The following is a 25,539-nucleotide window of genomic DNA, read 5'->3' on the forward strand; positions in this document are numbered from 1 at the left end:
TTTTACTCTATTGATGGTGATCAAAAAAATTTACTTATAATATTTAGATTAATGTCACATAAAGCCCAACTCCTCCAGTAGGTTTTTAGGAAGTTTTTGATGTCCTTGCAGCTGACCACAGCCTGTGGGAAATGTGAGCACCCAGCCCAGCCAGAACAGGGCATCTCTTCCTACAGGTCCCATGTTCACAGTCCATTGGGGTAGGATGGATTCCTCCTCCTCCCTGCTTTGAAACTAAGTCCTGATGTGGCTAATTTACCATTAATTTACATTCAATTATGCCTGGCCATTACTAGTCAGGACACTTCTAGAGGTTACCCAAAAAGCAACTGCCATTTAAAGAGTGGCAACTTTTTCCTCTGGGGAGTGAATCCCGACCTCGTGCGTGTTCCCCTTAATTCTCTGCATCCTTTGCCATTGATTTCTGTGGCCCGAGGATCAATAACTGCACAGCATGGCCCCCCCACAGAGAGCAGCAGGGCTCCATGGCACGCTCGACCTCTGCTGCCAGGAGGAACAAAACACTCTCAACATTTTTAAACCAGCAATTTGACTTTTCCCTCTGAGCTTTTCACAAGGATCTGGGTGTTTTTTCAGGTGCTCCATCGAGCGGGATGGAAAACACCCTGAAGATTCCTGATCTATTTACTCTCTCAAATGTCTTAAGATTCAAAAGGAAAGATCTCTGCAGCATCACAAGGGATGAAATATTGCTGTAGCCTCATGTTAATTCAAGCTGCCTAATAAAACACTTGTACCAAATTGTAAGCAAAGGCTGGAAATACGATCTGGCTGTAAATTAACGGCTCCCCCTTGGGAAACCTCGGTTCCAGACTTCCCTGCTCGTGTTTTAGCAAGTGCATAAGCAGTATGGGAAGTTGTTGGTTGGTATTCCTTGCAGGAAGGGTGCTGACCTGCCTTCAGAAGGGTCTGGAACAAGCATGCCTGCGTCAAGAAATGATCCTATGACAGCAGAATATTGATGACGACAACGGGAACATTCCTGAAGCACCAGCAGCAAACACCAACTGAGTAATAAACACATGACCTTGTCTGAAATGGTGCTCAGCTCGTTCCCACTCGGAGCTGACGTCATGAGAAACTGGGTATTTTTAACCCTGTATTCACAATCTCGCCAGGAGTGTTTCAGAGTTTAGGCTGAAATGACGTGTGGAGTTGTTCCACCACAGCAAATTTTGCTGCAAAGGTAAAGAATTCTATTAGCAAGCTGAAGCTGATCTCAGCCCTGCCCTGCATCATTACACCACAGGAACAGGCATCACAAAAGTGCCATCACAAATGTCCAAAGGTTCCTGTTTTAGCAGCCAGGCACCTCATTTTCTTTGCATCCCAAACACACAGACACTGCTATCGATCAGCAGCAAAAACATTTAGGTTATCTTACAGTCGTGGCAGTGTGCTGTGGTTAATTAAAATTACCTATCTCCAAATCACCAATTCCCACTGCACTCTCCTCTCTCCTCTTCGAGGGCAAAATATTTAAACGAGCAAAAAGAAAAAAACAAACTAGAAACCCAAACAAAACGTACAGAAATTCAATGCAGGAGCCCTGCACAGGCTGCAGGACTGAGAAAGCACTTGGCCTGCAGGCAGGAGTGTAGGCAGCAGTTACTGTAGAAACCGAGCTCTTCCCTGCTTTTCTCTCAGCAAAAGAAAGACACAAAAGGGCTGGAAAACAGCGATCGATGGGAAGCAGCTTATAAAGCTGCTTGTCACATCTGCTGCAGGAAAACCAGACACTAATTCATTAAAACTGCTCATGTAATGCCTCTGGAATTTGAGGCTCCCCAGCCTGTGAACACAAAAGAAACTCCGCCTATGGAAACGCTGCATTTTCGGGTGTTTAGCATCTCTGTACACAAAAGCCGTATGCGGAGCCAGGTTGTGTGGTCTCAATCCCTACATCTCCTTCTAAACTATAAAAACAACTTCAAATTTGTCCAAAAGACTGTGTGCCTCTCTGTCTTTGCCAAATTGCAAACAGCTATTTGGAGTCCCAACAGAGCCTACATACATCATTCCATAACACAACAGTTTCCTGCTTAAAAAAACAGAAACAAAACACTCGCAACAGGGAAAGTAAAAATCAATTATCATTTCTTCTTCCTTCCAGATAACTGCATTTAACAATGGTTTCCTATCATCAAACATGCAAGCTCCAACTTTCACCAAAGTAAATGCCATTCCAAAACTTTCCACAGAGCCCAGGATTTCCAACCAGAGCTGAGCTGATGCAGACAAACCAAAGCCACTCCATCCTTCCCCACCCAGCTGGTTAGTTCGAGGTGCCCTCAGTCACGGGGTACTCGTGGGGGTGCAAAGGTTCACGTGGAAACACTCGACTTCTAATAATATGATTCAGTGTTAAACAGGAAGCTCTCAGCAAAGCAAAGCAAAGCAAACTGCTGGGAGCCAAACAGACAGCTCTTGGCATCTCACATCCCTTACAATTAAGGCAGGAGGAGGAGTACAGTGAACAAGTGCTGTCATGATGTGTTTTGACGCAAGCATAACCATAAAAAAAGCACTTGTGACTCATACATTACTTTAGTAACAAAAGCCTTCATTGATTACCTCATCAGAGACCTGCATTCCAGTGCAAAATTGTGCCCAAACCTCCTAATCCTTACCAAGAGAGCAGCTACCCACCCAGGCAGGCCTGCACACACAAGGATTATTCCTGAATCAAGGAAGCAACGTTTATTTTAGGTGGCCTTTTCAAGACACAACTCTGCTTCCAAGAGCAGCACAGCCCTTTATTCGACACAGAAATCCATGACTAACTCAGGCCATTGAAGAGTGACAAAAACTGCTTCCTACCACTCGAACTTTGAGTAGACAGCAGTGTTTCATTTCCCCCCTAAATCTGCCTGTCTGGCCGAAGAACAGGCTTTTTTCAGCCTCCTGTCTCACAGCTATGGGGCATTAATTAAATTTCACAGTTACCTAAAGATGGCTGATGTTCAAGAGTCATTCCATACTTGCTTCACTGTGGTGACACTGCTGGGTTGGCTATTTCAGCAGAAATCCAGATTTTATGTGATATTCTGCGATGATTTTTTTTTTAACCAACCATACCCTGTAGAATGTTTGTTTAAATTACCTTTCACTTTTTCTTCTATTTGCAAATTCCTAAAACTTCTCTGGTGAATGTGCACACCCTCTAGGTACATTCTGTGCACTGGCTGCTCTACACTGTTCCATAAATTTAGGTTCCTTCCTCACTTGTGGGGGCACTCAAGAACCAATCAAGACGCCAAAGAGTCTGAAAAGCCAAAAAGTAACGAAACTATTTAATCTACAACAAGCACGCTGTTATTGGAAAACATCCCTCAAGAAGCACTCCTCCTCCTCCTGAGCTGTTCTGAGGCCATGCCAAGTTCTCAAATCATGGGCTGTGTAAGGGGCAGCAGGAAAGTGCAGAAGGATAAAAGGGAATAAAAACAACAGACATGACTGAACCGGTCAGAGAGTCACGCAAGTGGAAATCCATCCAGGAATAAAAAAACAGACTCAATAAAAGTCTGCATGAGAATACAGGCCAAGCATTGTCACTGCACTGCTAAAGGAGCAGCAGCACAGACACGGCAAGGGGACAGCACAGAAACATGAAGCATGGGATTGATGGGATTGATGGGATTGATGTCCCCAAGTGTTCCACTCGGCCCCGTGTTCAGCATCTGTCTCCAGAGGCAGTGAAAGTGGACAGACACCTCATGGTGCTCATCCCACAGAAGGGAAAGGCCTGATGTGCTTTGGAGAAACCAGGCCCAGGAGTGGCTGTTTTGCCTTGATTTAAAGGGAGTTTAGGTGTAGACACACACACACACAGACTCTCACTCACCTCCTCTCATTCTAAAGCAAAATGAACCCCCCTCCAAATAACACCCAGTAATAACAATACAAGCCAAGATTCCTGAAGCACAGGCACCAACCAGGCTCTTACCAATAAAAGCCTGACCTCAGGGATGGTTTCATGGCATAGGAAAGCCTTTTCCCTGCCTCCTGCATCAGCTCTGGTCCCAGCCACAACAGCTCCACTTACCTGCTATCAGGAGCCACTGGTACCTCCAGCTAATTGACTGATTCAGCAGAAAACCACTCGAGCTGAAATGTAGACATCTGCTGATGTTTTAGTAAGTTGAAGTCACCTCAGTTCAATCTTGCTTCAAAAAGGTAAGCAAAACCATCATTACATCTGAATTTAAAAGCTGTACTGTACCTACTACACAAGAAAACACTCCCAGTAAGGAACTGTTCAAACCATTCCCTTTGAAAGGTTGAAATTTGAACCAATAAAGGGAAATAACCTTCCAGAACTAAGTTATGTGTTCCCATATGTGCTAATTTCAAGGTCTCAGCCATAACTAAACTCACTGCTCTCCTTTCTGTAACACCTTTGATTAGAACACACTGGCACTGCACACACATCAGCTCCTTATATCCAGTGGTTTTTGCACTCCAAGGCAACATCAAAGGTCAGGGATAGCAGCATTCCCACAGGAACAGGGCATGTAAGAAAGCCTGGAGCACCAGGAAAACCAGCACCAGTAGTCCTCAAAAACAGGGAGCAGGGAGAGAGTTGGGGAGTTTATCCTGCAGACCAAGTAATCCCCTTCCAACCCCAGGGGATCCATTTTAAAAGGCAGAGCTCTTGATAAAAAGTGCTGGAAAAGAGCACTGAAATTTCATCATCATCATCCCCCTGCTCCCGCCCATGAAGTATTATCCCCATTTTCAAAAACAGATTAAACAGATTTGTGATTTGGCCAAGGCATTTTGGCAAGTGTGCAACAGAGCTGGGAACAGAACATATTTTTCCCCAACAGCCAATCTTTGTTTAAACCATTGGATTGTCCCCCAGGTCTTCCTTCTACAACCACCTGAAGAGGCAAAACATCAGGTGAGAGACACATCTTCAGCAAAAGGGAGATTATTTCATTACATTAGACTGAGGTATTTTAATCAGAGTTTGTTGCACAAGAGGAGCTGTTCAAGGAGCACAAAAGTCGTGGCTGTGAAGCCTTCATGGCAAAAAGCAACACACACACATATCTTGAGCAATGTATCACATCCTCCCAAACAGAGCTAAAGGAATTTTCATTTCATCACTACTTTACTATTACACCATGAAACCTGCACATTAAATGCATACATTCTAATTTAAATCCATAGTTAAATACTGTAGAATTTGCAGATGCCAAGCTACACAAACCTGTGCTTCTATGGCAAGCAGGATTTTTTTCCACTACCAAAGAGAAGAAAATTAAAACAGTATTTCAAGTAATTACAAAAAAATAAGCAGGAAAAGCTAAACTTTATATCCTAAATATTAAAAATTACTCTTCTTTATTACTAAAGGAAAGCAATGAAGAATTCCTCATTCCAGATGGCAAACAGCTGCCAGGTTACTACAAGTGTTACTCACTCCTGTCACCTTTCCCCTGCAGAACCACCTGCAAATGTCCCTGTGAGGCACCACTGGAGCTGCTCGACAGCCAGGACACATCCCAACCCCTGGGGATACCAAAGGACTCATTTTAATTTTGTTTATCTGTGTTATATCTACCATTTTTAATTAATCATACTCCTACCCTGCCCCATACCAATGGAATGAAAATGCAAGAACTTTCACTGGCCAAAAAAACCAGACTATCAATTATTTTTTAATTTTTTTTTTTGCAATAACCAAACTGCTTTGGTGAGGCAAACACATGGCAAGTACTATCTTCACTTTCCTTGTTATTCCTTGTCCTCTGTGAATCAAGGGCACTGCTGTACCCCACTCAGCCTGGTTTCACTCTATCTGCATTCCTGCAGCCAGGCACCACAATCCACAATAACTGGATCAATCCCACGGGACAAAGAACGTGCTGTGGAGGGCAATGACAAAAGCACCTCGGTGGGTTGTGTGAACCAACCCCAATCTGAGGTTTTCTGATAATAAACCATGTCTTGAGAATAGTTTCTTTTGGTTTAGCTTCAAATTCCAGACCTTTTATTATTTATTCTTCTGTGATTTAGCTCTTCCAGAGCGTTAAATTTTCTAAAAAAAATAACATCTATACAGAAAAAAAGGGTTCTGGTATATAATACACTGTTTCACTCTGCCTTGAACTCTGGTCCTTTCTCTCTGTCAGAGACAAAGCAACGTTGTGGGTAGTGACACAATATTAGCAGAGACTTCCAGAATAAAAATCAATATTGAGTTTTCTCTTCTTAAGCAGCCAAACTGATGCCATTAAGTTTATTAAATGATTGAAATGCTGAATAAAAAGTAAGCTGCAATCAACTCCAAAGAGTTCTTGGACAGAGGAAAATTCTGCTGCACTGCTCAAACTATTAAACTTCCCTGGAAGAGCAGAAATTTCCAAAGCTTTCCCAGATCTAGAGAAAGCAACATATTTTACTTTCACCCTCCTGGAAATGCAAAGTGACATTTGCTCAAGTTGGGCTTCCCCAGTTTATCAAGGGAGCCCTTCCCTCAGTGGGACTGTCAAAGCTGTCAGATCACAAACTCCTCCCAATTATCCACCATAAACCCCCCACATTCCTGTCTGCTGGACCTTCCCTGCACCAGGAGGCCATTTGCTGCTCTTTAATTTCTGTCAGGCACAAATACTGATTGCTACAAAATCACCCATTTCTGTAGTAAAATCGGAACGTGGGATTGAATATTTAACAATTTCATCAGTGATGGGATTTCTTCAGAATTCCACTGCAGAATCCACTTGTCTGGCAGAGCTGAAGAGATGTAAATGAGTTCCATGCATATGCTGCTGCATAAAGAGAACTGCAAACACTAATTTTCACAGCACTTAAATTAACATGTTTCCATTTACCCTTAAAAACTGATATTTGTAAGATTCAGAATTTCAGAAAGATGGTGAAATGAAATGTTAATCCCTAGTTACAGAAAGTTTTTCCTGATTTCCCATATGTGTACAGCATTACACCACACTTCTGTCAATAGGAACAAAAAACCTTTTATCCTGAGAACATATATATATTTAAATCCCTATATCAGTACAGGAAGCACCACAAAAAGTGTGGCATTTACCATAATGCCCAAGGTGGTCCCTAAGTTAAAGTTACCATAAATACAGATGTAGCAACAAATACTACATATCTGGAGCCCATTTCCCTCATTTTTAACTCATACATTCAATTATTTTATGATCTTAGAAACATCTGTCTGGAAAAAAGTAAAAGACTAATATTTTCAATTCCATTAAAAAAATCAAAGCAAAAATGGAGATGATAAAGATTAAAATATGAAGATCTAAGAGACCCTTTAACAATTCTGGAGGGCACAACCATGGCCTTAACCTGCACTCTAATAACGTGTACACGTTCCCAGTATACAACAATGTACAGGCTTTAAGTCAGAAAAGCTGAAAACTAAGACAACAGACACCTCAGATGATTAAAAACAGTCTCTATAAACTTATGTTCTTTAACATCCTTCCTCAAAAACAGGAATATTCACGATTTTTTCCCCCCACATGCACAGATTGTTCATTAAATGGTGACTTTAATGCACGAGTTTGTCATGTTTTCTAGAGAGAGTCGAAAAGGTGCATTAGATATTTTTAAATTGTCACTCCTTTAATCATCCCAGGGAATTGCAGCAGAAAGGCCTTACGAGCACTAATTAGTTCAGTTATAAAATTGTATCTTACACTCGAATTTTGCTCTCTCTCCTGAGAAAACACCAGTTTATGTGGATGTGCCAGAAGAATCAGTGACTTTTCCCTAAGAACTGTCCAGGTAACGGGACAGGACACCTTCACCTGATGCAAAGAGTTTGAAATACCACACGAAACCTTAAATTCTTCATCACTGTTCAAAAAACACAACACAAAGTTCGACAGGAAGTGGTTACCAAATATCTGTGTTCAAAGATACACCTGAGAAGTGCAAGACCAAGACCATCAGTCACACAGTCTGGACCTACTAAAAATAGTACCAGCACGATTTTGCTGCTTTTCCAGTCCAACTTCATCAGTGGTGTCCTTTTACTTCCTTTTTCTTATTATTCCAGGGTCTGTGGGTCACAATTATGGCTGTGGACCCAGCAACCAGAAACACCCTGGATCTCTCCTGCCTGTGGAGTAGGTGGCCAAGGACACCTTTGGCTGTTAAGCCCCTCAGGAATTCAACTGACTACCCCAGCACCAAGTGACCCAGCTAAAGAACATTTTTAAGAAGGAAACAGTATTCTCTGGTTAGTGTGAGAATGAGCTGACAAGGGATTTAGTGGTGCCAGAGCACAAGGAGGCAGCTGCACCCTGGAGACAGGATCAGGAATCACAAAGAATGATCCCCCACGAGCAGAAAACTTCCACATTGGCCCATGTTTGATATCTTTATCAATGATCTGGATGAGGGGACCGAGGGCACCCTCGGGCAGTTTGCAGGTGACACCGAGCTGGGGGCAGTGCTGATCTGCTGAGGGCAAGAAGGCTCTGCAGAGGGATCTGGACAGGCTGGATCCATGGGCAAGGCTGACAGGGAGAGGTTCAACAAGGCCAAGAGCTGGGTCCTGCCCTTGGGTCACAACAACACCCTGCAGTGCCACAGGCAGGGGCAGAGGCTGCAGAGCTGCTGCTGGGAAAGGCCCTGGGGGTGCTGGTCAGCACAACATCAGCCCAGGTGGGCAGGGAGCCAATGACACCTGGCCTGGATCAGGAATAGTGTGGCAGCAGGAGCAGGGAGGGACCATCCCCTGTGCTGGCACTGCTGAGGAACCTCCAGTCCTGGGGTCACTTCTGGGCTCCTCACAACAAGAAGGACATTGAGGGCCTGGAGTGCATCCAGGGAAGGAGCTGGAGCAGCAGGAGCAGCTGAGGGAGCTGGGGGGGTTCAGCCTGGAGAAAAGGAGGCTCAGGGGGGACCTTCTGGCTCTGCAACTCCCTGACAGGAGGGGGGAGCCGGGGGGGGAGGTTGGGCTCTGCTCCCAGGGAACAAGGGACAGGAGGAGAGGAAATGGCCTCAAGTTGTGTCAGGGGTGGTTTAGGTTGGATATTGGGAAAAACTTCTTCACTACAGAGTTGCCCAGCCCTGGCACAGCTGTCCAGGGCAGGGGTGGAGTCCCTATCTCTGGAGGGATTTAAAAACCATGTGGATGTGGCATTTGAGGACATGGGTCAGTGGTGGCCTTGGCAGTGCTGGGTCAATGGCTGACTCGATGACCTTAAGTCCTTTCCAACTAAAACGCTCTACGGTTCTATGAAATGCTGATAAAACTGCTTTACCAATCTTATTAATATCTTCCCATCTGGTAATGGAAAAAGCTGCACTTCTGACTTGTCAGAAAAGTAATCCCAAACCTGCCTCTCCCCTTCTCTTCCCAGGGATTGTTTTTCAGGCCCACCAGTAAACTAATCTGACTTGAGCACACGATGTGAACACCAGAGCTCACACACAGGACAGGACAGACCTTTCAGTTTTAACTCCTTATCAGCTTGTTTTAACTAACCTTGGAACCAAAGGGTTAGTTACAGTTTATTTGCAGGGCCTGAATCTTCCTTTATATGTTTTTATAACACTCATGTTTTAATGAACCTGTACTACTGTATAAATCAGACGTGAAAATTAAAAAAGCAAGCTTCTAAGAACAGGAGCAGTGAGAAGGATATTTTTAATTACTGCAAATGCTTGAAAAACTAAGTTTACCAATGTATTTCAGAAGGGAAACAAAAGCCTTCTGTAACAGCATATCCTTTGACTCGATGCACTTTCAGGAGAAAACTGAATTTAAAAGAATAATCTATATAAAGAAGTATGCAATGCTAAGCCTGTGACCTACCGTGCACACAAATAACTACAAGATGATTCATTCTGAAAAGCTCACCAAGTCCAATTAATTTTGTGTCAAGCCCGACCCCATCTGAGAGGTAACACTCCCTAAAATGTTATGAAACAGAGGGTAGAGATGAAATGTATCTGTATGTACATTAAAGTTTTATCTGCTGTTGCTCTCCAGAGCTCCCCAGCCCGTCAGGCTGGCTCAGTGCTCACTCTGAGGTTCTGTATCACAATCCACAGCACAGAGATGCTGCAAGTGAAGAGTCACAGGCAGTCTGGGAACTTAAGCTGTCATCAAAAATGAGTTTAAAAATCAGAAGAGGCCTATGGAGTGTCTGCTTCAGACCACTTATCCAACCAAAGATGGCAAGGGATGAGGGGAAAACCTGCCATTTCATAGATGTGGAACATAACAGTAAAAAATTTACAGTAAGAAGAGGTATCACAGCTAACTAATGAATATAGACCAAGTCCCAAAAGATTAAGTATAAGGTCATTTTATCTCTCAATTTCAAGTTGAAAATAAATCAGCCTGGTCTCCACAGTTTCAATGACACCACCACAGGAGGGACCAGGGATGGCTTCCTGAGAAAACAAACACAAAACAGGCGTGGGGGTAAACACAGCAGAGAATTTTAGAAACACAGAATCAACCGCAAGAGTAGAAAGGAAGAGAAAAAAAAAAAAGGAAACAAAAGGCTCAGTGCTTGACACTGACAGAGGGGGAAAAAACCTCTCAAAAATAAACAGCTTGTAACAAAAAGTAAATAATTCATGGGCTGGGCTCAAGTGGGGCATGTGCTGGTCATATGTGCAGCGTATGTTACTGGCACCACTCCCCAGCATGTTCCATGTTGTAACAGCTCAAACATTTAAAGCTGAAATGTGCTGCCTTCAGGGACAATGTGATCTGGGCAGCCCTGACGAAACACACACCACTCCACATGAGCACGGGCTAATTTTGGCTCCCAGGTTATTTCTCCATACTCCAAACAGTGCTTTGCTTGGCGCTCGCTCACTTCAAGAGCTTACATTAAATGTAACCAGTGGTAGCGTGAAGCAACTTTTAAAAGCAGCAGACTCAGTTTATCTAAGATTACATAAAATGACTACTGTGGTGTCTGTGGCTCCTCCAGGCCACTCTGTGCCCGGATCCAGGCTCTGGATGAGCAGTGCACACATTTAAAGAGCACACCAGCAGCCCCCCTGAAGCTGAGCACACCCCTCTGTGCACTCACATCTCAAACACAGAACACGATGCCACCCGTGGCCCAGATGACAGGCAAACACACTGGTGTAGCTTTAGGACTTCAAAACACAGGGGAAAAAAACACCTGATTCAGATGGAGTTCAAACATGCAGCTTCAAATACCTGCTTTCTGCACCAGCCAGCTCTGCCTCCCCTCTCCACAGTCATTTCCATTTCTGTCGGAGCCTTACCAACAATGTTGTTTCTGTGCTGACACACAGATCCTTTGAGGAAGGATCACCACCACTGTCTGCTCCTCTCTGACCCAAATCAGCCCCTTCTGCACCCAAACCACTGCCTGCTATTACATCTATTTACTTCCTTTTCACTACTTGTCCTGTAGTATTTTCATTTTAAATCCCCCCAAAGTAATTGCTCTTTCCTTTGTGTTTTTGTATTAAATCATTACCTGCACGAGTCAAATCCTGTCTCCTTTTAGAACATCTTTAAGAGGGTTATTCTAATGACTTAAAGATGGTGTGAACCATCACAAGTATCTAGGGGCCTTTCAGATTTAAAAATAAAAGTCTCCTTCTCTCAGTGAAGAACTCGATCAGCCCTTGCTCTCTCTGTATCACACACTGTCACTGTGTTCTCAGTCAGCAATTTATTTACCACAAAGCATCCCTGAAAAAACATTGGGCAGTTACATATATTCTCTTCTCCAAACCTCCTGGGCAAAGTTTGAACAAGCAGCTCCCACAAAACCAAACCAGTCACAAGAAGGACAAAACTGTGCTGGTGTAACACATCCAGCAACCAGCACTTCCCTCCCCAGAGCCCAGGGATGTCCCAGCTCAAGTGCAATGTCACTGCAACAGGCTCCCAACCCCCCTGGGACTTACCTATATTTATCTGAGAATAATTAACCCTAAACTACTTAGACCTTCCAGATAAGGAATTTAACTGGAGGAACAAGAAAACCACCAAGCCCTGTGCTATCAAATGCTGTTGCCAAAAGAACAAGACACACGAGTTTATGAGTTTACCCTGGGGATGAGCCACATCAACACCTTTCAGTAAAAGAATGGAATCACAGGAGTATTATGAGAATTACCAAAAACACACCCTGCTTTCTCAAGCCTCCCAGACAAAGAGGCTTGGACAACACATTCCTAGACTGACATCTCTCAGGTTCATTTCCACAACAGCAGCATTTTATCTCCACCTCAAAAACTGTGGAAACGCCCGATTTTTACAACCAACATTTTTTATTAAACCACCTTCCTCAATTTCTTCTCCCTGTTATTTCTCCAAATAGTCAAAATCACACTCTCCCACACTATGGTTATTTTGTATTCTACATAACTGAGCTTTCAAGCTCTTCAGATGAAGTTCAATTATTTTATGTCACACTTTACAGCAACGTTCCAGCTAACACAACACACATCCACGAATATGAATAATCTTCCCTTCAGCTACTATTAAGCCAAAATAACTTTTCAACAGTAACCCCAAACTTAAAACTTTTACAGAATTTTATTTTATCCTTCTGACTGAGGGTCCAATTATTTATATTCAGATGCTTATTTGATTCTTTGCCATGGCTTGCATGCTTGTTTTCTTTAAAGGCTTCAAACCACCCAGTTTGCTGATAGCCCCAGATAATAGTGAATAACCTCACGTAAGAATCTTGAGTACTTACTAGTCCACAGCAGACCAAACTTATTTATAGCTAAGTAGCAAGCTGGGGTTAGTGATCTCTTCCAGGCTCAACAATCTTCCAACCTCAGAATAACCACCCCATAAAACAAGCAGGGCTGTTTCACTACTGACAGGAAAGTCAACATCTGTGTACGAGGGTGTGCTGGCAGGAGTGCTCTGGCTGCACTGCAGAGACAGAAAAAGCCATTCACAACAGGCCAGAATGCATGAAGGACATTTAAAATTTCCATCACAAATTGCTTTGAATTTGACTTGCATGTTTAAAACAGGAGAAGGTGGAAGGATCTGAGTTCTTCTCCCAACTGTGAATGAGTTTTTCCATTTTATCTTCAGATGAGTTTAACAATTAGTGCCAAATTTTTCTGTCTGAATCAGGCAATTTTCTCTATATCCTATGATGCAGTTAAGGAAAAAATACTTTCTGAGAAAAAAGCACCTTAGCCCACAGGAAAACCTTCAAAAAAGAAAACAGTTAGGAAAACTGAATTTTTTTTAAAGTTTAACAGACTCCTGGCAGAATCTCAGTTACAGTGAAGAAAGTTTTGCTACAGAAAGGCTGGACATTTACAGAATTGGATATTCAAGCAAAGACAAATAAAAATGAAAGCCTTCTGGAAAAGCCTGCTTTGCTGCTGCCACCTCCCTCTCACCCCACTCCTCTGCTTCACCACTCACACCACCTTGTACACCTCAGCTCCCAAGAACTCCTGAAGGCCCTCCATGATCCTGCTCCAACTGCAGCACTCCCCAGAGTGCAGCAATCCTTCAGGAGGCAGGAAAACAGAAAAGGGGATGCAGTGAGTGGAGAACTAAGCACTGGAACAGGCAAGGAAGGGCACAGCTCTGCACCTCTCACTGCACAGGGGTGTTTTGTCTTGCCAGGGCTCTCAAGGCATTTGAGCACTGCTAAAGGGTTCTGGAATTTGCTGATGAAACAGAATAAAATGCATTTCTCAGCTTTATGGACAGACCAATACCAGGAAAAGGTTTTAAAAACAAAGGCTTGGATTTCATTTGAAGAGGATAAACAAACAACTGAACTTCTCCTGTGGTTTTTACCTATTGCATCTCTTTCCGGAGTTGCCACACGCGCCCGAGCACTTCAACTGCCACACACTGGCCTTCCCAGGTCCAAAAGGTTTGTGGTGATTATCAATATCTAGAAAGCTGAATGAATAATACTCTACCCAACCCCAAACTGTAGAGCTCACCCTACACTCTGAATTCAGCTCTGCATTCATTTCAGAAGCCACGTTCCCAGCACAGGGGAACCACCCCAAACTGCTGCGTTTCTCTTCCACTCAGTGATGCAGCTGCAAAAGCGGTGCCAGGAAAAGGGCTGTCCTCAGATCTTGATAGTACCACTGGAAGCAGGACTGCATGAGGATGAATTTCATCATTCTGTGAGAATCTTATTACCCAATCTAGTAATTTTAATAAAGTTACTTCAGAAGATATTGCACACTCTCCAAAGCAGGGGTTTCGTAGCCTCTGAACAGTATAACAGTTCCGTGTTTGGTTTGCAGCACCTCATGCTACTAAAAGCAAAAACATTCAGTGAGATGAAAGGGCAGAGAGGACCAGAGCCACCAATCCCTCTGACAGAACATCCTGGGTCATGTTTACACACAAGTGCTTCGGCTGCTTTCCCCAAAACAAGTGTTCAGCCATAAACCATATCCAGATAAACCATACCAGGCACAACACCTCCTATAAACCTTCTCTGAGCCTAACCCAGCCACACCAGGACATTCACACCTGTAAGGAAAGGAAGTAACTCTGCTTCCTTTAACACCTCTCTACTCATGCTGTTATTGACTGCTTACACCTGTGGAAGTGATAAACAGGAGTTTGACTGATGATCATTTGTGTGACTCACTCCTACTATTCTATGTCAGCACCCAAGTTCCCCAAACACTGCACTGGAAATGAAGGGTGGTATTTGTTATCACCTGCTCCTCCTCCAAGTGATGGTTTGACTGAAAAGCTGAACTTCTTCCCCCTGGAGAAAGGCTTGGAGTGAGCAGCCACTTCCATCAGAGCAGGAAGCCAATGCAGCTACTTCCAGGCCTGCTACCCAAGGAGTTTTGGAAGGCTGGATGAGCTCAGCTGATTTACTGACTGCACATTTGCCTTCAAGGGCACTCTGGATTTACTGTCCTGCATAAAGAAGGGACACCAAAAGCCCTCTCCAATGACAACTTTGAGATGTTTCTGCAACCTATCAAGCTGAGGCCTCAAAGGCAATGCAGGAAATCCAGATCACACCTGATCTACCTGCACTGCCACCTTCAGCAGATTTACATATTTCCTGAAAACCCATTGTGGGTATATGCAGCCCCTGCAATGAAGGACATGTAAAAATCAGAGAGGCTTTTACAATTATCTTCAAAATAGTGCTTTTCTTTCAGGCAGTCAATAGAAAGCTGCACAAGCTCTAGTCAGTCACCTGCCTCACAGGTATGGAAGTCTGCCTTCCGAGATAAAAGGGCTTTTTTGGGACACACACACACTACAAACAGAAACACCACATAAAATTTTAAAAAGGGCCATCTACCTCCACTATATCCTTAGTGCTCCATTTTCCCTTGAGCTTCTGACTCCACTATTCTATAATATATTAAAACACCAGCTGGAGTAGTGAGCTGGGGAGCAAAGCCTGGCTTTAGGCAGGAGATGGGGCGATTCAGCACGACATGCAGACCATACATTAACACTGGCCTCTGCTAGGAGATGATCCATAACCAAGGAACTTGTAATCCTTTTTCTCTCACGGTTTTCTCTATGTATTCATATTTAAGGAGACTGAAAAAGGAGAGCCAGAAAGCACATGGTATGACACAAAAGAGTCATCTCGGTGTCCAGTCTTAGATTCACCTTTTTCTGAATTTTTTAACTTAAAACAAATAGTAAGCACACCCCTTTATCCAAGACCATGCTGTCACAAGAACTCTCGAGATTAAAACATTTTTACATTACACTGCAAGTGTTTTTTTAATACACCAAAATTAGTTTTGGTCTTACACTGGTTTGGATCTTTCTTTTCCTTTCCTTTTTCATTTCATGTAGTGTAACAGCTCTTAAAACTGCAATTCCTTCATGTACAATTCCACAAGACCCAGCCAGCTGACTGCTGCCCAAAGCCTGTGCAGGCCCACCACATCCTCCATGCCAGCTCCACTGCCTGCCAGAGCTCTCTGTGAGCCACTTCAATGCAACAGCAAAGACCCAAAAATAGCAGAAAAAGCAGACAGCAGTGGCTCACGGAACATCTGATGAGCTCCAAGGCCAAGCCCAACCTGCAGGCAGGAGCACTGCAGAGAACAGGACCTTCCCTGCCCTGCTCCACTTCAGCAGCAGCGAGACACCGGATCAGCTCCGATGCTCAGCAAAGCACAGCCCATGTTCCTAAAAAGGGAGACCTCAGATTCTTCTAAATCACATTTCCCCATTAAACATCCAAGTCAGAGCCTCCTTACATTGTGGAACTGTAACAACTGTGTTGCCTCCCAGCTTGAGCTCTTGAGATGATCTTCAGCTTTTCCCAGTCCTTTTTCAAGGCTCCCAGCAAATCCTCTCACTTCTCCTCACACGACTACAAACCCCACAAATTCCCTGCCTCTAATCTAAAGCAAAACACCTTGGCCCTGTGTCCTCACCTTTCCCATGCAGTGACTGAATTCTCCTTTTCCATTTTTCTAACCTGTACAGAGCATGATGCTAAAATCAATCAGAGTTTCCTGAGTTGTAAGGGACCAACATGGATCACAGAGTTCAACTCCTGATCCCGCACAGGACAAGCCCAAGAATCTCCCATGTGCCTGAGAGTGTTCATCATCTTTACCATTATTTTTACAGGCATTTTTACTTGCTTAAATAATCAGCTTGCTCTGGTTCAAATTTGAACTTACCCCCCACACTTGAGTACACTCACCCTTCTCTTCTCTAAGCCTTACTCTTTAATCTTATTTCTCTGTCTCCCCCATTGCTTTGCAGGCCTTCACCTGCCTGGAAAGGCCAGAAGATCATGGGATCACCCCAGGAGAGAGTGTCTCTTCTGTAAGAGCCAGCTTCCATCATTTATCCTTCCCAACTACCTTCCCTGTGTGTTTACTGCACTGATTTAACCAACAAGCCTGTCTACTACTCAAGTATATGAACTGCATGTTTAGGCCTTGTCTGCCCAAGTTATATCCTACCCAAATTTTTTGTGTATTCTCAGTCTTAAAAAAACAACAAAGAACATCAAAACAAACAAACAAGCCAGGTAACGGTGTTTCTATCTTCATAAATAATCAGACTTTTACCTTAGATATAGTAAAATAACTGTACACTGTGCTAAGACACCAACATTTCTTTTTGAGAAAACTGATGCCTCAGTGGAAGTCAAACTAATTTTTCCCAGTTGTGACAGGAAAAAAGGAAGAAAAGGGAAAAAAAAGAAGGAAAGGGGTAAGCAAAATATCTGCTCCCATTATCACAACCCATCAGTGAAAAATCAGAATTTAAAAGCAACTTCTGTCAACACATTAATTTGTCCATATAATTTCTGAATCAAATCCACATGTTCATCTCCCTTTCTTTAAGTGATTTAGAAAATCTGACTTTAAGTTCAGCACAAAGTGTAAACACCTTTTCCATTACACACTAACCTGACTTCTTATCAACACAAGAACTAAGCAGCTTATACCTCACGACCTGTATCTGTGACTTACTTGAAGAACAAGAATTTTCAGAGAATCACTGTATATTATACAAAAATTATCTTTGGAACTGTGCAGTGTACTCCAATAAGAAAACTACACCAATAATGAACAAAGGCATCAAAATCATCTGCTTGTGAGAACACTGTTGGCAAGTGTAAATACACAAATGTCCAACTAGATCTTTGATGCTTTAGAAGCAATTTTAATTAAAAATCAAGCCAAATACTGACTGTTCATTAAAACACATAATAAAAAAGTCTCTTGCTACAACCCCCTGACAGATTATTAAAAAAGGCTTGCAGGGGAAGTAGAAAAGCCTCCTGTGTACCTGTTCTAACCCTAAGCCGTGACATGTCACCCAACCACACCTGCACTGCCCCATCACCAGATCCAACTACAGCAAGGGCTATTTTTTTATCAACAGAAGATGGTGAAATAGGGATCCCACCATTCTCACAAGCAAACTATCCCAGCCCTGCTCAGTTCAAACCCTGACAGCTGAGTTTACAGCCTCTGGGGTTTCACACCCCTGTGTGACCCATTAGTGAGCCTTTAGTGCTCCAATTCAGCCCCATAAAAGTGGAGCTACCCCAACCCAGCCACCTTGTGCTCCCTTTGGGTAAAACAAACACACTGAACCCCTTCAGTCCCTCACTGCTTGGGGCTCCCTGCAGCCTTCCATTCTTTTCAGCAATCATCCACTTAAATCCTGCACTCCTGGAAGATTCTCTAACACAGATTTGACTCCAGAATGATGTGAAGTTCCAGCCCCTCCCCACTCCCCTATTTCCACACTGTCCTCACATCAGTGCTTTGACACATCATGGCACAACAGGCATCTCATGATCTCCCCACTCATGGCTTTCACATACACTCTCCTACTACTTCTCAGAACAGCTTCCCACCCTGTAGATTTGCCCTGTGTACTTCTTGACATGCCATTGGTTTGGGTTTTTTTAATGGATTCACTGACTCCATTTTTTGTCCTCCTTATTTGTGAGGACAATGTTTACCAACACTGATTCCATCTGTAAATATTTATTGCATTTACTCCAGATTACCAACAACAGAATCAAGCAGCAATATTAAACAATGATCAAGTATTTTCTTATCATGATTTAGCACTAAGCTGCACATTATTCTATCTAACCAGCCTGTGCATTCCAGAAATTCTGCTGTTGGGAATATAGACACTATTTTTTTCAATATGGAGTTGTAGTTACATGAAGCATTTTATGTAATTATAGTTATTCCCATCCCTGGATAATCCAAATGGACAAGGTGCTGAGCAGTCCAATCTTATGGTGAAGTAATTTCTGCTTTTGGCAGGGCTTTGGCTGGAGCTCCCTTCTGTAATTCTTAAAACCTTAAATTAGCACTGAATTAAAATTAATTCCAGTCAACTTTATACTAATTTTGTCCTGCTGCATAACACCCTGATAATGACAGGTCTCTGGCTTTTTTTACTTTACAGCTCCAGTTCTCCAAGTGTTCCATTCCATGCACATCCTTTACCCACACGAGCTGCATTGCTGCAGGGATGTTTGCATCAGGACACACAGAACTGCCTGTCAAATGCTCCTGGTTTTCATTTCATTTGGTGCACGGGGACAAGCACAGAGATGATGTGCTCACATCAATATTCACTAAGCCACTCTCAAATCCTCAACACTGAACATTTTCCTCCCACCAAGACTCCACAGCACACATGGATGTGGTGCTTTGTCCAAGTACCTGAGAGGACAGAGCAGCACAGCAGAGAGGACAGAGCAGCACAGCAGAGAGGACAGAGCAGCACAGCAGAGAGGACAGAGCAGCACAGCAGCATGTGCAGGGGCTGCAGCAGAATCACTCAAACAGGAAGAAACAAAGACTCCAACCATGCACAGCCCTTCTTTCTCCCTGTAAAAAATGATGCATCACAAAATGACCAAGATTTGCACCAGCTCTGTGAGTAACTCCCTAAACCCTCAGCTCCTTCAGTGACAAAGCAGCAGTGGCTGAGAAGAAGGAAGGTTTATTCCCTACGCCATCCAACGTGGAATAGCTGCAGAATAAATATGGTTCCTCCCTGCACTGCTTTATCTAGGTCAGAAAACTCCTTAAAGGCAGGAAGTCGCAGGAAACAAATGTCACTACACATCAACTTTTTATCAGGAAAACAAGCAAGGCAGCAGATAAACCCACCACCTTCCCAGGATTTCAGCACAGACAGCAGCTTATTAGTGAACTGTTGGGAAAACTCCTTAGAGCTGCAAAAGCCACAGCCTTGCACCACCACATGGCAAATTCCTGATTTTCTTGGAAAGATTATTTTTTTCCTGTATTTTACATGATTTTATAGAAGTTAATGGCACTTGGGAGGTCTTGAAGCACCACTGCATTTACTGAAAAATACAGCAAATCAGATGCACAATCATATTTTGAATAGCTCAGGCATGACTGCGAAAAAAATCTTTGCTTTGTGCATGAGAATTACACATGGTCAAAAAAAAAAAACCAAACAAAAAAAACCCCAACAGCAGCAGAATTCCTCCACAGCAGAATTACTCTCTAAAACACATCTACCTTCATGAAGGAACAATATTTACACTAGAGTGTTCTTACCTAATTAAAAGCAAATTAATCAAACATATTTATTTTGAAAAGCCAAGGTGAAAGATTAACTTATTTTCTTCATTAGCTCATTTAACTTACTACTTTTGCTATCAGCTGAGTGTATCTTCCTACTCAAACATGGCACATTTCACAACAGGAGAGCAGTATTGTATTTTGATTTAATCAATGCAAAGAATGATTTAATTTACATATCTCCTAGTTCATTATTATAACTGAAGGTAAGAATCTCAAAACTCTCTTTCAACTGCAGATTCTTGGAACAGACAATTTTAATACTGACTTTACACCTTTAAACCAGAACAACACTCATCTTGCTTTTGTCATAGAGTTGGAATTTTACAGACAATAAAAAACCCCACAATTTATTAAGATGATTTCCCAGTTTATAGTATTTCACATAACTACAAAGAATGTACTTACTCCTATAGCTAAGTAGAGATGTAAGAACACTTTTAAGATCAGTAAAACTGTAGAATTGGGTTTCACATACATATCAATCATAGTAACAGAAAAAGCAAATCGAGGGGGAATTAATCCAAATATAAACTTTTTAAGCTTTACCTCAATCAACTGATTTGTATCTGACAATTTGCAACACTGTTCTATTAGCAACCAAAAAAAAAAAAATCACTCATAAGGTGTGTGCAAGTGAGAGGGAAATATGAAAAAAAAGAGCTGCCAGAAACGACTGTAACACAAATTATTACTATAGAAACTTCCCGCTCATCTCTATTTCCATTTCAAATCATATGTGCTCTACCTTCTTCCTCCCACGCTGCTCTTCAGTCAGATCTGCTTAAGTGAGAACACTCCTGCTACTGAGCCTGACATTTGCAAATCCTCCTCTGAAGTAGCCAAAAACCCACCTCTGTGCCCAGCCCAGCTGACCCATTAGTCACCGTGGCCCAGGCCCAGCGTCTGCCAGAGACAGCAAAGGAAAGTTTCTGGAGTCTCATTCTCTGAAGTCACAGCCAAGTCCAACCTTTCTTACTTTTATGCTCTGAGGTCATTTGTGAGTAACTGGCAGTTTTAACACAGGCAGTGTGGAGCTCCAAAATACATCTCTGAACACAAGCCCAGCCCAAGGTCTCGCAGACATCTCACCCAGCTGTCGTCCTCACCAGCCACTGCCTGTCCCTGTCAAAAGTGGTGTCAAGGAAGGGAAAAAGCAGGTGCCCACCCAGCCTGAGGGACTTCCAAGACGTTGTGAGTACAGACTGCAATACACTGTAAGAATATATTAACAGAAACTCCTTGGAAAACGTGTTTTGTTTGATTTCTTAAAGTATCTAATTATTGTCTTCGTAAGAAAAGCTTTAAAACATAAACCATAACCCAAAGCACAGCAAAGCACGTTGTTCTCAGCCAGCAAGGAGCACTACCTAAGGAGATGTTTATGGTCTGTTCACTTCCACTGGTGGTTCCAGGGAGAAATTTCCATGGAGCACGTGCAGTCAGTTCCAATCACAGAGACACTGCAGTTTTGTATGTAAATAAAGTAACTCCAGTTAGATGACAGAAGGAAGTGCAGTGATACACTCGAGGTTCTCTATAATCTGTTGCACTATTTCCTGCTCAGGTAACACTGAACATAACAACAAACTTTTCCAAGGAATCTTGGATACTTGAACCTTGTTCAGAATGGACTGGCTTCCGTCAGCATGAAAACTTCTACTGCTTAAAAGACACCAATAACCCCAATATGCAGCTCCAGACCATAAGACCAAAGTAAAAATATTGGTTCAGCCCTCTGGGCACAAGGAGGAAGAGGAGAGGACAAACAAAATTTTAGTTTGCAGCCATATAGGTTTGACTTAGGATTAGTCAGTAAACATTAGGCTGAAGTAAAATGTACTCAAGGTGGTAAGAGCACCCACACTGAGTGATGTAAGGAAGTCTGCAGAGTGAATGACAGAATGGGAGAGTTATTTACTGTCTCTTACTATAAAAGAGCTTCAGTTGCATCAAATGAAATTACCAGGCATCAAGTTCAAAAGCCTCAGCAAAAAGAGGTGTTTTCCCAATATAGGCTCCAATGACGTTGCAGAACTCACTGCCCAAGGACACTGTGGGTCACAGGCATAGATAAAGAAATTAAAAACAAAACAAAAGAACCCCAAACTCAATTACTAAAAAAAGAGAGAAACGCAAACAGTAAATGATTTTTACTCAAAAAGAAATGAACTTTGACTTTGGATCCAAAGGGAAACAAAACCATTTGCCTTGATCCATTCCTGTGGACCTCCCTGGGCATCTGCCATGACCACTCCTGGAGGCAGGTCAGGGACTCCATGTGTCTCTGCTCTGACTTACAAATGCTGCCCTTGTGCTCGTGGTACCTTGCCTACGAATCACAAACCTACTTCCACAAAAGCAAAACCAAAAGCAGTGACTAAAACACAAAGTCTGTGGGTCTGTCAAAATAAGACACTGCCTCGAACAGTCAGGCCCCCGAGATGTCAGGATTTCTGTGAACTGCAGTGCCAACACACAAAGCACATCCAAGAAACCCAAAAACACCAAGAAAACAAAAGCAGTCCTTCAGAGCAAAGTTGTACCCAGCAGTCCGTGTGTTTTTCCAGCTGTATCAGTTACATCTGTCTGGAATGCTGCCTCTCCAAGAGCTGTACACAACAGCTCTGGCAACAAACCCTGCTCTGCCCAGCACAAAAGGTATTTTTCCAGCCAAGTACCTCAAAATGCAAATATTGATGTTATGATTTACCTGGCAATGCATCCAATCAATGCCTTCACTGCAGGCAGGGAAAATTCCAAAGGCAGTAAATGAAAGCCATTAAAAACCATGCACTTTATGAAGAGGAGAGGGACAGTCTGTGCATCTCCAAGGCAGTTGTATAAGGATAACTGCACTGCTCTGATTCGGGTGGCTTTGGCAGGAGACTGGAAGTTCTCCCATGCCATGTGTGCTGTGACAGTGGCAGGAGAGCTCCTTGCTGGACACACACAAAAATGGCTCTTTTCTCCCCACCCCCACTGGATCCATCTCCCGAGCCGACAGCTGGTCTGTACACACACAAGTAGGTATGTGAGTCTGTCAAGAACTGGAAAAATAAAAACACACTTCCCACTGCTATTACCTCCTGCTTGATAACTTCAACATTTCAATTGTGAGTGAGGCTTCCAGGGAAGAATTAAAAATAGCAACCAGAACACTTATTTTAATGCACAGTAATTCCATGTTTCGTGACAGTTCTATCTGTAGAAGGAAAGATGCTTTTATTACAGGTAAGTGCATACTCCAACATTAATAATTTAATTTCCCCAGATGTTAAAAAAATGTGTGTTTTGCAGGAGACTACGAAGTTATATTTCTGTTTTTCCCTTCCAAAACCAGGAAGCTCAACAGCATTATTAATGCAGTCATATTTAAACACTGTGCTGAAACAAAAAAAAAATAAATACCAAGGACATTGGAACTACAGAAATACAATTATTAGTGACAAGTAAATAAGACATTTCAAGTCTGCAGCAGTATTTTACTTGATAACATCTTAAGTCACTATTAATTGGACAAAACAGGGATGGACCCTCCATTCTTGGTTTCCAGGATCACTTAAAAACAAACAGAAGGAACAGGCCACCCTGAATTCTTTAAACTTCACCTGCCATTAAAATTTCCGATGATTGTGGAGTCACAGGCAGAGCATATTTATTACTGGCAACAGAGCAGGATTAAACAACAACAAAAATAGATCTGGTGATTACTTCAGCTGGAGGCTGGCAATCATCAATCTTGAACTCACACCAAAACTACTTGCTTTCCAATCATGCTTCAGCCATTAATGTTTGAAGCAACTAAGCTTGATTCTTAAAATCCAGGAGCCCATCTTCAGTGTGACCAGTTAAATCTACAAGGAAACTCAAGAACACAGCTACAAACAATATTAGTCATCAGCAATTCACAGCAAGGACTTGTTAGAAGGAGACAGGACTCTGGATTTGCCTGAAGCCTCCTGTTTAAAAACAAAAAAAAAGCTTTGCAAATAATGAAACTACTATTTCCCCATTCAACTCCAGTAAGACTTCTGTTTTATAAACAGGTTTATTTTTTTTTTAAGCAACAAAGCAGCATTTGCTCCTGATCACCAATCTAATTATGACCCTGTGGACTGTCCTTGCCCTTCAGGGGGAAGCTCAACCCCCTGCACAGTGACTGGAGCCCCTCGTTCACCACTCCCCTGCAGGGCTGAAGGCACAGCACCTTTTATTTACCAGACTGGATGGCCCATCACACCTACATTTTGTAAGCAGATCACCACTTCCACCAGTCCACAGCCCTGCAAATGGGAAGCTCCTTGTGTGCACAGCCCAAGGAATGGTGTCACCTCCGAGCCAATGCCAGTTCCTGCACCACCACCCACGGGCACTGGGGAAGAAATTTTAACTACAAGCAACTTCTCATCAGTGCTCAATTAAAAAGTGACACACAAAAAATCCTTCCCAATTTTCTTTCCACTTGAAAAGCGACACTGATGGAAAGAACTAGAATAAATTACAAGTCAGTGGTCAGCATGAAGAAGCTGTATTTCTTTTTTTTCCTGAGGTCTTAAGCATTTAACAGAATGCTACTGACTAAATTACTCCAACTAATTCTAGACTGTTTGCAATCAACATATATCATGCACAATTGTGCTTGCAATTAGTATATTACACCAAACTGTTTACAAAGAATAAAAGTATTTGATCTGCATTTCATAAACGTGTTAGATTAAAATACAGATTAACCACATGTCAAATAATTATTAATATTAAAAAGCAGAAAGCAAAAATAGAAGTGACAGTTAAAGGTCAAACAAGTCCTCCAACTATACTCAGGATTATACAACTCTCCAGACGCTGGCACTGTTAAAGCCCAGAACAGGCATTTCCTAGAAAGCAGCAAGGTAAGACAATTTGATTTTCACAGAGGAACCAGGTGGGGACACCAACATTAAGCCAACAAAGCAGAAAATATACACCACCGACGTCCTAAACACAGTTTAAAAGCCTGTAAGGCATTAAGGCTGTGTCACTGATGGCATGTGCTTTATAAAGCTACAGCACTCGTAACCTTTTTGGTATTTCTTAGTCAAGGCAGCTAAAATACACTAAACCAACACACTTTCACTTTTCCTACATGTGACTCCTGAGAGCACAGATCACTTATTTACAGTTCAACACACCCTTAAATGTCGCGGGCAAGGCCTCACGTATCCCCCTAGAAAATCATTCTGCACAGACAGTTAATGTTTGGTCATGGCAAAGGAATGTATTACCGCTTAAAGCCCCTTAATACATTTGTTGTCACGTAAGGAAAACATTCGAAAACGCTAAGGCCAGCAGGAGCATTTCACGTGGACGGCTGGGTTTACCCGTGAGAATAAACGCTGAAATCAGGCAAGGAAACTGCCACAAAAAACCAGAACAACCCCCCTGCGTTCTGCAGGATTCTGATGCTCAGCCCGGAGC

The 25,539-nt window shown here is 42.7% G+C and overlaps 1 protein-coding gene across 3 annotated transcripts in view; it reads right to left on the reverse strand.

Annotated features, from left to right (window-relative positions):
* FOXK2 (forkhead box K2) overlaps positions 1-25,539 on the reverse strand; it is a 54,791-nt gene that overhangs the window by 21,290 nt on the left and 7,962 nt on the right. Inside the window, exon 1 of one of the 3 annotated variants that reach the window (XM_018073176.2) lies at positions 22,796-22,900. The exons of 1 other annotated variant lie outside the window; for it this stretch is intronic. In XM_018073176.2, the coding sequence (XP_017928665.1) occupies positions 22,796-22,875 (80 nt within the window). In that variant the 5' untranslated portion in view covers positions 22,876-22,900. Of the gene's footprint in view, positions 1-20,936; positions 21,046-22,795; positions 22,901-25,539 lie in introns of those variants that run through there. One more of the 3 variants, XM_018073178.2, reaches the window with a different exon arrangement.

Source organism: Manacus vitellinus, unplaced genomic scaffold (assembly GCF_001715985.3).
Source record: "Manacus vitellinus isolate BGI_N305 unplaced genomic scaffold, ASM171598v3 scaffold_24_pilon, whole genome shotgun sequence".
NCBI classification, from domain to species: Eukaryota; Metazoa; Chordata; class Aves; order Passeriformes; family Pipridae; genus Manacus; species Manacus vitellinus.